General features: G+C 37.4%; 1 protein-coding gene across 2 annotated transcripts in view; it reads left to right on the top strand.

Moving 5' to 3' along the window:
* aig1 (androgen-induced 1 (H. sapiens)) overlaps window positions 1-11,187 on the top strand; it is a 36,799-nt gene extending 25,612 nt beyond the window's left edge. Inside the window, exons 3-5 of one of the 2 annotated variants that reach the window (XM_057352072.1) lie at window positions 7,366-7,481; window positions 8,395-8,558; window positions 10,288-11,187. In XM_057352072.1, coding sequence (XP_057208055.1) covers window positions 7,366-7,481; window positions 8,395-8,558; window positions 10,288-10,322 — 315 coding nt within the window. In that variant the 3' untranslated portion in view covers window positions 10,323-11,187. The remainder of the gene's footprint in view (window positions 1-7,365; window positions 7,482-8,394; window positions 8,559-10,287) is intronic. The other variant, XM_057352071.1, reaches the window with a different exon arrangement.
* Window positions 11,188-13,419: the final 2,232 nt, after the last annotated feature.

Raw genomic sequence — 13,419 nt, 5'->3', positions numbered from 1 at the left:
AAGATGGAATGTGTGTGGGTGAGCATGCACCATTGAGAACACTTAAAAGTTACACACATGCTGAAACATATCTCCATATTTCCAGAGGCATGCGTTCTTTGTTTTTTTACCTGCAGAGGTTTGGCATTATAGCAATTAAACCATAATCACCATAATGAACAGAATAACCACCTATTATCCCAGTGCCAACTTCAACTCCCTGACAGTAGCTTGTGGGAACAGATGAAAAGGATTTTCATTTTCTCTCAGGCTTGTCACAAACATGTTTTGTAAATATTTGAAGGAAGTGGACGAGGGAAAATCATTATGCTGAACCAGACAAAGACGAACACGTGTAGACCAGGAGCGGTTCTAAGGTGAGTGGATATCCGGGGCTTAGCCCAGAGTCTGGGCCCATAAGCAAACACTTTCAATGGGCCACCTCCGTCTGTTCGCGACCACGTTGCGCATTACTGGACACAAATCGGTTGTTTACTCAGGTTTGTTATTTAAACGTTAACCTGCGCACCAATCGTGCTCAAATAGTAACGGCAGACCTCAAGGGAGCGCAAACTCCTAAGCACCAGAAAGAAGGGAAAAGTGTCGGCATCAATAGACTTGTGGTTAGTGTGCCGATATTTAGTGCCCGTCCACTTGCAGCCCGATCCGTGTTCGATTCCTGTCTCAAGTGTCTTTTGCCGGTCCCACTCCCCTGTCTCCAAACAAAGCTTTCCTGTCTTTTCTCCACTGTCCTATCAACTAAAGACAAAAAGCCCCTAAAATAAAACTTTAACAAAAAAGAAAGAGGGAAAAAGCGATGCAGCCAGTGTTTTGCACGTGTTTTTACACACAACGTGAATGGCCCTAACATTCCTATGATAAAACAGTTATCAAACATTAAACATTTAGCTACTTACATCGCGCTGGCTCTTTCACAGCTAAAGCGGACCTTAAACTCGGCTTCTGTCCATAGCAAATCCTCGCCTTCTTTCATTTTCATTTCATATAAATTAAACTTCATTCTGTTTCGACACAGCAAGGGAAGCAAGTAATGTTGTACGTTACACAATAATAATAAGCGTGTAAATGATTATATGTATTAAAATAATTAAATAGATGACAACTAATTGAGACAATAAAGACCTCTCTACTACCCTTAACCTCACCATACACTTTACTATTAAACACCTGTTAGCCATTTTCAAATATTTTCTTCATTTTGTTGATTCTGAAATGTGATGTGAATGTAGTTCTGCAAAACGTGGATTTGATCTTATTGCACTCATATGTGGTATCCGTACTACTTGTAACGCGTCTTACTCACTACACCACAGAAGCTGCTGGGAAAGTGGTGTTGTTTTAACACTGTAAATTGTTTTACGAAGAAGGACCCACTCACATTTGCCCATGGGTAGACGCGCAAAAGACGCTAAATGTAAACGGTCCCTAAGTGATTCGTACACGGCATGGTAATAAAACATTCGGGGCTTTACTGAAAACATTTGGGGCTTCAGCCCCCATAGATCACCCCTAGCGCCACCACTGGTGTAGACACAGGAAGGATAGAGAACGTACAACTGTTTAGAGAAAGTTACAACTTTACTGTAAAACAACATTTTATCCAACATAATGGACATTGCGAGTCAGAGATACAGTACTAGGACATGTAAATTACTTTGAAGTAAATTATACATGTTTTATATCTCATACTGGCAGATTTTCAATATTGAATATTGAACTGCCTGTTTGCCTGCTCCCAGCATGCACTGTGGCATGAATAAACATGTACATGATTTCATTTTTTCAAAGTACAGTCCATTCAGGCTTTACATTTACAATTCAAGCAGCTACAGAAAACATGGTTTTGTTTCTATTGTATTTGTCATCAATGTTATTTGATTGTCGTGGTATTAAGAGCTCAATCTTGTGCTCAGAAAATTCTGTCAGCAGTTACTCATCCTCATTTCAAACCAATTTGACTTAAGTAAAACACGAAAGGAAACATTTACAAGAACTTTGCAAGTAAATGGGGACTGAGGCTTGCAGTCACTGTTGGTGTTCCACAGAAGAGAAAACATAATCTGTGACCTTGGACCACGAAACCAGTCATAAGTAGCACGTGTATATTTGTAGCAATAGCCAACAAAACATTGTATGGGTCAAAGTTATCGATTTTTCTTTTATGCCAAAAATCATTAGGATATCAATATCAGATATTTCAAAAATCAAAATTTTTGATTTTTCAAATCACATGACATTCAACATGTTTTTTATGACCTCCCGGTGTCTTCAGAACACAAATAAAGATATTTAAGTTGACATCCGAGAGATTTCCAGGCCTCCTCATAGACATCATGGTTATAGTTGTTGTCAAGGTCCAGAAAAGTACTAAAGACATCGTTAAATTGGTCCATCCGCTCATAGTGCCTCAATAGAATTTTTTTGAAGGGACGGCAATACTTTATGTGCGAAAAAAACAAAATAAAGACTTTAATCGATATATTCTCCTCTGTCTTGTCAGTCTATGGTGCGCGTTCACGAGAACACTTCGACGCATGCGCATTCGGTTTGTACGGTTGGGCAAAAAAGTGCATTTTGCGAAGATCAGATTATATACAGCGTGCGTCTGCTTGTAAACAAAGAGTTGCGCTTCAGGGTTGTCAGTCAGAACGCCGGCGTCTGCCCCCGGCTCTCCTGTTTTTGCCAAGTGGTTGATGTCTTTAGGGCAACATCATGTTGACCCTGGGACAACATTTAAATCAACCAATCAGATTTCAGAAATAAATTTACAGTTTATTTTAAATTTAATCTTCCAACCAGGATTAGGTGCTTCTAGACCATTGTTTTTCACTATCATTTCACTCTGATTTTAGGGGTAAGTTATGGTTAGGGTTGGGGTTTGGTGTGGGTTTAGGTTTTATTTATAAAAATCTCAACAAAATATGTTCCCCTGACGACATCAACCACTTGGCAAAATCAGGTTGAGCGTCTGCCCCCACCGAATGCGCATGCGTCGAAGTGCTCTTGTGAACGCGCACCATAGACTAACAAGACAGAGGAGAATGGTTTTGTGGTCCAGGGTTACATATAGGTTTAAAACAAGACAAGGTTGAGAAAATGATGACGGAACAGAAACTGTAATAGATCGCATTAACAGGAATGTTTTAGCTGAATAGACTTTTTGCGTTTAGTGAACAAACAATTCAATTCAAATTGCCTGAATAGTGTAAACAATTAAGAAACTATTTGAGGGAAATCTCAGTGTATCTTATTTTTCCTTAACTCACCTATTTTTTTTTACATTTTTAAGGTATAAGGTGCTTTTAAAACTTGTCAAACCTGAGCAATACTCTGTGTATTAGTGTACATGAGTCAGAGTTACATGATTGTATAACGTTTGATTATCAATAGCCGCTTTTCTCGGATGTTATACTATCTGTTTGCTTTTAATCAATGTGACTTATAACCGGTTACTAAAACATCGGATACTGTTTGGTTTACTCACAAAATGACACATGCGGAACTTGCACACACAAACTGCAGGGCTCATTGAAAATAGCTGCTTTCCCACTGCCTGTACATCTCACTTCTGACACCTGTCAAATATGATGATAAGCCTTCTGACCGCAGATCTGTTCAGACCTGCCTATGTGATCAGACATCCAAAAATGAACACAAAAAAGACCTCAACAATGGCCAACATCTGAGTTAAGCGAGTCGGCGCATTAAAATCCAGGGAAAGCCCGGTGAATACGGCCTGTTTGTTTTAGCACGGAAATATGATTATGTGTTATGAGGGGGGTTATATTAAGAGCCGAATTATCCATGGAGTGGCATGTTTAAAGCAGATTAGAATGTCAGCATGTCATGTCTTTTCGGGAAGGCTCATAAGTCTTCCATCAGATGCCTTTTACACCGCAGTTACGGGGTCAAATGAGGCAAGAACAGCCGGGCTGGGAGGCTTGTGACTGCCTTTATGTAAGATGAGCGCCATCTGGTGAATAGTGGTGGAAGTGAGCATGCATGTCCCATAATCAGTGTCATCTGATGCCATCCTGGGGTTGGGCATTTGGATATGTGAGGTGGGTCAGTATGAGAAACAATAAAAATTAATATAGAAGTTTGAAAGGAAAACTATTCTACCGTGCTAAACAACCAAAAAAATCGTTTTGTTTAAAAAGCGGTGGGAAGATATTAATACAATATGGACTAGAGGTTTCTTACTGGGTTGACATGGGAGGCAACTATAGCTACGACCCTGCCCAAAATAGCTAGCAAGGGGTTAAAGTAATAGTTCACCCAAAAATTTAAATTCTTACATTATTTGCTTACCCTCATGTCATTCCAAACCTGTTTGAATTTCTTTCTTAATTTCAAACAACAACCAAACAACACTGGATCTATTGATTTCCATTGTATGGACACAGAAACACTTGAACATTTCTCAAAATGTCTTCTTTTGTGTTTTACAGAAGAAAGAGTCACATACAGGTTTTGAACCACATGAAGGAATTGTTACGATTCAGAATTGACCCAATGTTCACTTAGGTAAAATAAAGCGAAATTGCACAATTTCCAAATTCCAAAATTGGCATCCCCAACTTGTCTCTGCATATTAAGCTGCCGAGGGCATATTAGCACTGCTGAAATCACAGACTTCAGCTTTAAAGCTGTGATTATTTTCTCAAACACAAGACACGTGATATCATTAATATTACATCATTTCAGTCTCATAAAAATCACTTGTTCAGCTCCCAGTTTAAATAATAAACCAACTTTATGATACGATCTAACTCTTGAAGTGTTTGTATTGGCTTGGGTAGTGATGGTAATAGTTGTAATGATGATAGCTCAGTCATACGCTCACTCCCATCATTAAACAGCAGAAGACGCCTCAGAAATATCATTTAGAGCCCTGCTGAGTCCGCCCAAACTTGGCTCGCCCGGTATGCCTCTATCTTTTCAGCAGCCTGAAACTGTGTCAAAATTTTTGACAAACACCCAGCTTCAATCCACACCCAGCTTTCATCCCACATGTTGTTTAATTAAGTAATTTGCTTTGGGTTGTGTAACCGTTCTATTCTTGGTGGAAACGCAGGTGGTCGGAAGAGTAGAGAGAAACAAGTTATTTGAGATCATTGCCAGAAAGTTTTGCTTTTGACTTTTGAGTTTTCGATGGCAGTTCATATATCCAGTAATACTATGCAGCATTACAAAAACAAATACTCAAACAAGTAAGTATGTAGTGTAACTGGTTCTACTCTAGTCCTGAACAGGACTCGAATCAGTGATCGGCCCAGAACTGGACTCGGGCACTCTCACAAGAAGGCCCTTAAGCTAGTACATAAAAAGATGGTTGTTATTTAAAGGGATAGTTCACTTAAAAATGAAAAATGCTATCATCATTTACTCACCCTCAAGTTGTTTCAAACCTGTATAACTTACTTTGTTTTGTTGAACACAAAACAAATATTTTGAAGAATGTGGGAAACCACCATAGTAGTTTTTTCTATGGTAGTAGAAAAATAGTGCCCCAGAATTGTTTGGTTACAAACATTCTTTCAAATATCTTTCTATGTGTTCAGCAGAGCCTAAAATCTATACAGGTTTGGAACAACTTGAAGTTGAGTCAATGACAAAATGTTCATTTTGGGGTGAACTGTTCTTCTCCTTTTAACCAAGACATGCTACACATGGTCTAATACGTACTGTATATTATTGAATATTGAGTTGTAAGAATAAGTTAGTATTCCTGTAGCTAGAGCATTGCATTAGCAGCGTAAAGGCAATGGGTTTGATCCCAGCAGGCAACACACATTCTAATAAAATGTACACCTTGTAATGTGGTCACTTAAATGCATCTTCCAAATGTATAAATGTAAATGTAATCCACCCCTCACTGTTGTGCATGGCACAAAAACCGTCAATTAAAGAAAACATCTGTGCCTGTTTTTCTTTTAGACAATATCATGTGGTGACGTGTCGAAATCTACACTCATTAAACCATCCAAAATGCGAGTAACAAAATTACAGTGCATCTACGTATGTTTGTGACAGGTGTAGTTGTCTTGAAAGAGTCTTAAGAGAGACTTGAAGGAGTAAAGCCACAATTAATGATGAATACCCATGAAAACAACATTTGAATATTGTCATAATGAGAAAAAGTATTTGGTATTCAAAAGTTTAGAGTGACTTAAAGGAGCAATGTGAGATTTTTTTGGAGGATCTATTGACAGAAATGCAATATAATACACAAAACGATGTTTTCAGAGGTGTATAAAGACCTTACATAATGAACCGTTATGTTTTTATTACCTTAGAAAAAGCTATTTCTATCTACATACAGAGCGGGTCCTCCTATATGGAATTCGTCATGATGCGCCGCCATGTTTCTACGGTAGCCCTAAACGGACAAACTGCTCTACAGAATGCGTTTCGTAAATACGTTAGCTCTTTCGGCAAAGACACGAAAACGCAATGTCATCTTTATCCTGTGAGAGCTGCTGTAGTGTTTCGAAAGGGAGGGGTGGAGTTAGCCGTTGGTTGCACTACGCAACGCTAAAATCTCCACATTGCTCCTTTAAATTAAATGTTTGTCTTGACCTTACAAACCTTTCTAACTGAAGTTGTAGGCATACATGTCTAATATTAGTTTAGTATACAAAAAATCAGTTTCTTTCATTACAAAGCAAAAAGCAAAAATGTGACTTAATAAAAATGTCTTTAAAATGGATGACCCATTCAGCATAAATAGGAACCTTTTCAGTACTGTTTAAAAAAGCATTCCGGATTCATAAAATGCCAACAGAACACTGCAAATTTGAGGCAAATGCTAAAATATAACAAATGTTTTAAAGTCACAACAGAACTTTTCCATAACTACATCGCTTAGTTACTTTTGATCTAAAATGTGGAAAAAATGTGACTAAGTAAATCTAAACTTTTGAATACAATTCATGCAAAATACAGTTTCATAGTTGGTAGTTTCTAGTTGGAAATGTTAAAAACATTGATTAATATGATAAAAAGAGGGTCAGCGGATTTTTTAGGAATATCCAACATATACCAGCTGATCCAGTCAAAAGTCACGCAAAGAACAAGAGGGAACGCAGGTGTTGTGGAAAAGAGAAATATTTTAAATCTAGGATCATTCAGAACCTGTCAGCCAGAACATTAGACTAACAAATGAGGTGATCACAACAGAAGACAGATCCTGTGTATATAGTTATGATGATCTATCAATCCATAGCGTAACCACAATTAGACAGTTTGCACACACAACACGTTTGATATATTTGGCTTTTGCATTGAAACCTGATGATAGCAAGTTTCTGTATTCCGTGGAGTGATTTGTAAAGCTAACTGCTCTATTTCTGTCACTTTCAGCACACGACGGTCCTTCCTTTCATCATTATTGAGATGAGAACAACACACCATCGATATCCCAGCAGGTCCTGTGGACTCTTGGCGGTGTGCACGTTTGCGGTGGGATATGTTGTATGGTAAATGTCTCCATCTAGCACATTTATAATCAACGTGGCCTGTTCATTTTCAAAAATGAAAAAATGGCTCCCTATAGGTATCGTGATTAGGAAAAATTGACACAGCATCAATCACATGAAAACTTCTGATCAAACCATCTGATCTTCCTGACTTTCAAAATCATTCCCTTATACTGTTTTAGATCGGTTAGCAGACAAAAGCAAAACCGTGCGCCGGAAATCTTTGAAAAATAATAGGCAAAGGATTTATTCAGTCTTGCATATATCAGATTAATAATCAATGTGAAAAAAGTTTTTTGGGCCAAACTAAGCTAGTCCGACAGCACGGAGCCTCGTCTGCATACCCTGGATTGTCAAATGGGCTTATCGCCCTTATTTCCCTTTCTAAATTAAGCTGATTACGCAATGCATTTTATTTAGCCTAGAAATAAGACTTGCCCCTGCAGTTGGTAAATCCATAGGCGGCTTTACATAAGGATTACCTTACAGAGACAGCTAGAGAGATCCCTCATTCCTGAAACTCTGTTAATACATATACAAATGCAGACACTTTAGATCTGTATTCAATCCTGAAGTGCTGTACACTCCCACACACACTTTCACTAGACATTCATGAGAAACAAAGCATTTTAAAAGTAGGTAATTCATTAAAATTAAAGCCACGGCAGGAGAAGATTATACAAACAGAATTACTTAAACAGACTGACAGACTCTGAAATCCCTCCAGCAAAAAGAATTTAAGTCACCACATCGTAAGAAGAACAGCAGTGTCTGAGGTTCACAGACACGGATGGTAGACACATTGACAGCCTGGTGACTGTTTCTGCAGCTTTTCAAATGACCACATTTTTAGACAGAAGGACGCGACATTAGCGAGTGCAAAGGTAACAGATTTTCTCTCTCGCTCTCATAGGATGTGCTGGGTACACAGCGTGACGGGGGTGTGGGTATATCCTCTGCTGGAGTACATTGGGCAGACGGCCAGAGTTCTCTTCTTTATCTGCCTTACGGCACTGATCAGCGTCTACTACATCTTGGGAGAGATTCTAAACAACTACATCTGGGATTCCTTAAAGAGTAAGATTTAAAGGAATGGAAATTAGGAAATGTTGTGATTCCTGCATTCCAAACCCATGTGACCTCATTTCATGGATCACAAAAATGAAATTTTGAATAATCTCACACACAGTGAAAGCATTTGATAACATATGGTTTGATACGCGGAACACAACTAAATTAAAGTTGTGATTAACAATTTTCAACTTTGCTATTGCTTGATGAATACAGTTTTGTATTTAATCAGAATTTCTATGGATTGTGGGAATTTTAGTTCAGTGTCTGTTGAATTCCAACTAAATCAAATCTCACGAGTGACAGTCAACCAACAGCAACGTGAAAGACTAAAGAGAGCAAGCAAAGACTTGTGTAAGCTTAATTAAAAATTGAGGTTTTCTAACAAATATTAACTTTTTGAACTCTTCCTATAGTACATGTAAAACATTAGTTTTGTTTTGTTCAAAAATGAACATGAACTTATTTTTTTTGTGGGATTTAAGATCTAAAAACATTGGACCAGTTGTTCTTGAGAGAATTTTCTGCAAAATAAATGCAAATTATATGAATAATAAAAATGATAGTTTAATTCGGGAGAAATGTTGTCAGAAGTTTACTGAATAAAACATGATCATTTCACATACCTACAAATAGTAAATTCAGAAAATCATGTTGGCGTGGTCTCTTAATATTTTCCGCAGCTGTATATAAACATAGCATGTACGAATGCAAGGCACTACACACATCAAATGCCAAAATGTCTCGAGATTTGAAGATTTAAATGAGATTAAAAATCTTTTCAGTAAATAAATTTAAATTTGTATACTTAACTTCGACACACAAGTCATTAATACTACTTTTACAGTGCTTTTACATCATTTTTTTGGTGTTTAACAATATCCATTTCCATTCACTTTAACTGCATGATTCACCACATCATGAAATAGTCATATGGGTTTAGAATAACATGAGTGTGTGACTGACAAAATTTTATGGTGAACTTTACCTTTAAGTAAATGCATTTACATCTTTGAGAAACTACTGTATAGAAGTGTATGTGTTCTTTGCAACTGCACGTCTATCATGTCTACACATTTCATGCTCCTAACCCACGCTACGATAATGGCTAGAGACACTTACAGTATATACACTTCCCCCGGGTACATATACATCCCTCCTAGCTTTCTGATACACCTACGCGCACTCCTCCTCCTGTTAGCATTGTAGCCTGGGAGCAGTGCATCGTGGGTGTAGTGCCGCCCAAGGCAGCACAGAGCAGATGGGAACGGAGTCCACGAGTAGTCTGAAAGCAGCAGACGGCAAAGGTTTCGCTTCCTCCCACCTGCTTGACCCTGAATTGTAAATCAGCTAGGCTGTGGCGAGCACACACACACAATTTTTCCACCTATGAAGTTGATCTATATTCCTTTGTCCTGTGCACTAGTTCTCACTATTACGTCCATAATGTCAGACGGTAAACTCCTAGAGCTAAAACAGCCAAAAACCCAATAGCTATGAATGCGTCTCACTGTTTTTCACTCTGACTCACACGTGAACAGCTTGTTGAAATGCACGATCAGTTGCCAAGACTACAGATCTCATTATCATTCATATCTCACTGCAGTATTCAACATAAATATATACGAGAAAATCATTCAGATCGAATATGAATATTTGAGAATGTCTATATTGGGGCGTCCCCATCAGAATTCATATTATCTGACATGAAGACAGTTTTTGTTTCTTTTTACAGGCTCCCTGGAATCAGACAAAGCCAAAACTGAATGATGTTCATCGTGACGTGAACGCCGCCATAGGAGTTACCCAGCTTCTTTTCTCTTCATCTAAATTTAGATCAGTTTGACTCTGGAGTTCAAATCAATAGGATTGGTGTCAACAGTTACATTCTTAAATTAGCTTTTGGTCCCTTGAGACGTTTATCTCATCCTCATTACTGCCATTGAACTGTTAAGCACAGACCTGTATCGGCTTGAACGTTAAACCCAATATTTTACGTATGTAATTTACGGTATGAATGTTACAGTATTTCAGAATACCTCAAGTATTGTACGAGCACTGAATGATATTTACTGTACACATGCTGTACTCCAAGGCCAGTATCACAAACAATCACACATACAACCCGTATCAGGAATTGTTCATTAACCCCGTAAAACAAATAAGCAACAGGTGTTTATCCACGACTATAGCATATGTCAGCTGAGAATGAGCACAAGATCACTTGTTTGGATGGGCTGTTGATCAAACTGTTGGAAACGGGTCACGTGATCTGAGGGCAGGCTTTTTTGAGCAGATGCATTGCATGAAATCCAAGCGCATTGTCGGAAGAGAAACTAACAAATTGAAAGGTCTTTTCTTGGGTTATCTCAAAGGGATGTTTCTTCTAGGGCTGTCAAACGATTAATCATGATTGATCGCATCCAGAATAAAAGTTTGTGTTTACATAATATATGTTTGTGTACTGTGCATATTAATTTTGTATTTATAAACACAAAAACGCACACATACATTTATATATATTTAGGAAAATTTAGATGTATTTATTTAGATTTTCCAATACTTTAAACTATATATATAGTTTTTTTATTTTATATTCTTCTTAAATATATGCAGGTACGTTTTTGTGTTTATAAACACAAAATTATTATGCTATGCACAGTACACAGACATATATTATGTAAACACAAACTTTTATTCTGGATGCAATTAATCATGATTAATTGTTTGACAGCTCTAATTTCTTCATATCATAGGGATATGAGTGTAGCCTTGTTTATTTAAGTTTCTTCCCTAATGTGTTTTTTTGTTATTTTTATTAATAAAAAAAGGTTGAAATTGAATTGGTCTCATTTTTATGTTGCTGTAGTATAGTTGTACCTTAAAACTAAATGAAAAGCAAACTAAAAATGTAAATGTTCATCATGGCCCCAAACTATTTTGCTTCTTGTAAAAAAAATGTAAAAAGAAGGAAGAAAACACTTACCATACCTGTTGTTTCATGCTGACTTTTAAGATGAAAACGCCATTGGATAACATTTACCCTGAGGAATAGTATCACTTAAGGAACTAATTTGGTAAAATAAAATTTCCAAAATTAAAATTGAGTGCAAACTAACAAGCTAAATCAAAAATAAAATATGAATTAAAACTATTTCACTCCAACACATGCAAAATTGTGGAAGTAGATATAAAACAAGAAGTGAAATGAGACCTTAAACTTTTATTTGCCTATTTTTTAGTAATTTTACATTCGGGCCCTCACACACACACCATTCTGTGAGAAACACAAAGCCAACCTTTCAATTTCAGAGATAAATTGTTGTACTCATGATTTAATGTTTGTCCTATATTTTCTCTGGCCTTTTCGCCTTCGCTCTTTAAGACACAGATGTTGCCCAAACACAACAATTCCATTGTGCCGAGCTGGACATTCTTCTAATGAGAAACACACACATTCCAAGCCTGAGGAAAAGGAGTCAGATCCACAAGAAAAAAACAATCACCTACTGACAGGCCAATCCAAACAGCCAGGCCCTGCTTAACCACGTCTGCATTAAAGCAAACACATTTTCACCTTACACATCTATACATGAATATCAGTTGCATCGATTTAATCTGCAATAAAAAGCGCGTTTTTTATTAAAGTATAACAAAACATTACAAAACAAGATGGTACACAGTTTACATTCAAAAACATCAATTTTAAGAGGGGCTAAGACAGGAAAAAATAATAAAAGATCATACAACAAACCAAACAACAAAGGAAGAAAGAACGGACAATTTCAATCCATCCATATTAATAAATTCAAAACAAGAAATATAAATTTATATTATCGAATAAGTCTAACAAAATTCCAGCTTTTTATTGAATATTGTCAAATTCTAACACATTTTACTCATTTAACCACAATTATTGCACTTTTCCAGGAATGGAATAAAAATATGCTCTGAAAGAAAATGGTCTTGTGTTTTCTGTAAACGAGTTACAGAATTTACACAATATAGCAACTCTCCAGAAGGATAAATATCACATCCAATTTTTATATGAATTTCTTTGATTTTGGGGATAAACTGGAAACTTTGAATAGGAGGTTCTAAGTTTAAGCATTCGTTTGTCAAAGAACATATCTAAATTATTTCTTACAGCCTTGACATGGTTGAGAGTTTGTCCAATATAAGTGTTAGAACATTTCCCACTTTTAAACTCAGTTGGCCCAAGAAAAGTGCGATAAAAAACACAAACGCGATTTATTCCATTGCTGACGTTTCCAGTCGACTCGACGGCGCGATTTGGGAGGTGTCCGTCTTGCCTGCGCTGTTTTCACTCCTCCCCTCTCTGCGCGCGCCTACTCTCGTCTTCTTTTCAGGCGAAGCAAGGTGCATCTCAAACAAGCCTATTGCTCGGTACGCATTTGAATCGCTCTCGCGGTACTTTAATGCGATATGCCGAACAATCTGCGCAGCCCAACAATATATTGAACGCTTCAGGTGTTTTATCAGAGTTGGGGCTAAACTCTGCAGGAAAATGGATCTCGCGGGCCAGAGTTGAGAACCACTGCCCTACAGTATAAAATACAATTACGAAATCTGCTTGACAACACTCCTCAGATCAGCTGCTTGGTTTTGAGGGGAACTGTGGCGTTTGTGTGAACGGGAAGAGTGAACAAGTTATCTCTGTCGGGGTGTTAATTTCAGAACAACACTTCATACTCTCCTCATTAACACTACCTCTTGCATGCACAAGTGCCAAACTAACGTGCATTAGCAAACTTAAAAAAGAAAGAAAAGATTTTGCCACAAAAAGGAGTAAAGATAGGTGAAGAAGTGCAAATGAGTCTGTACAATTCACAGTAGTAATGATTCT

The sequence above is a fragment of the Triplophysa rosa genome, linkage group LG15 (assembly GCF_024868665.1).
Source record: "Triplophysa rosa linkage group LG15, Trosa_1v2, whole genome shotgun sequence".
In the NCBI taxonomy this organism is placed as follows: Eukaryota; Metazoa; Chordata; class Actinopteri; order Cypriniformes; family Nemacheilidae; genus Triplophysa; species Triplophysa rosa.
Note: the sequence above shows the minus strand (reverse complement) of the source record. Positions and strands in the feature narration are given on the sequence as shown.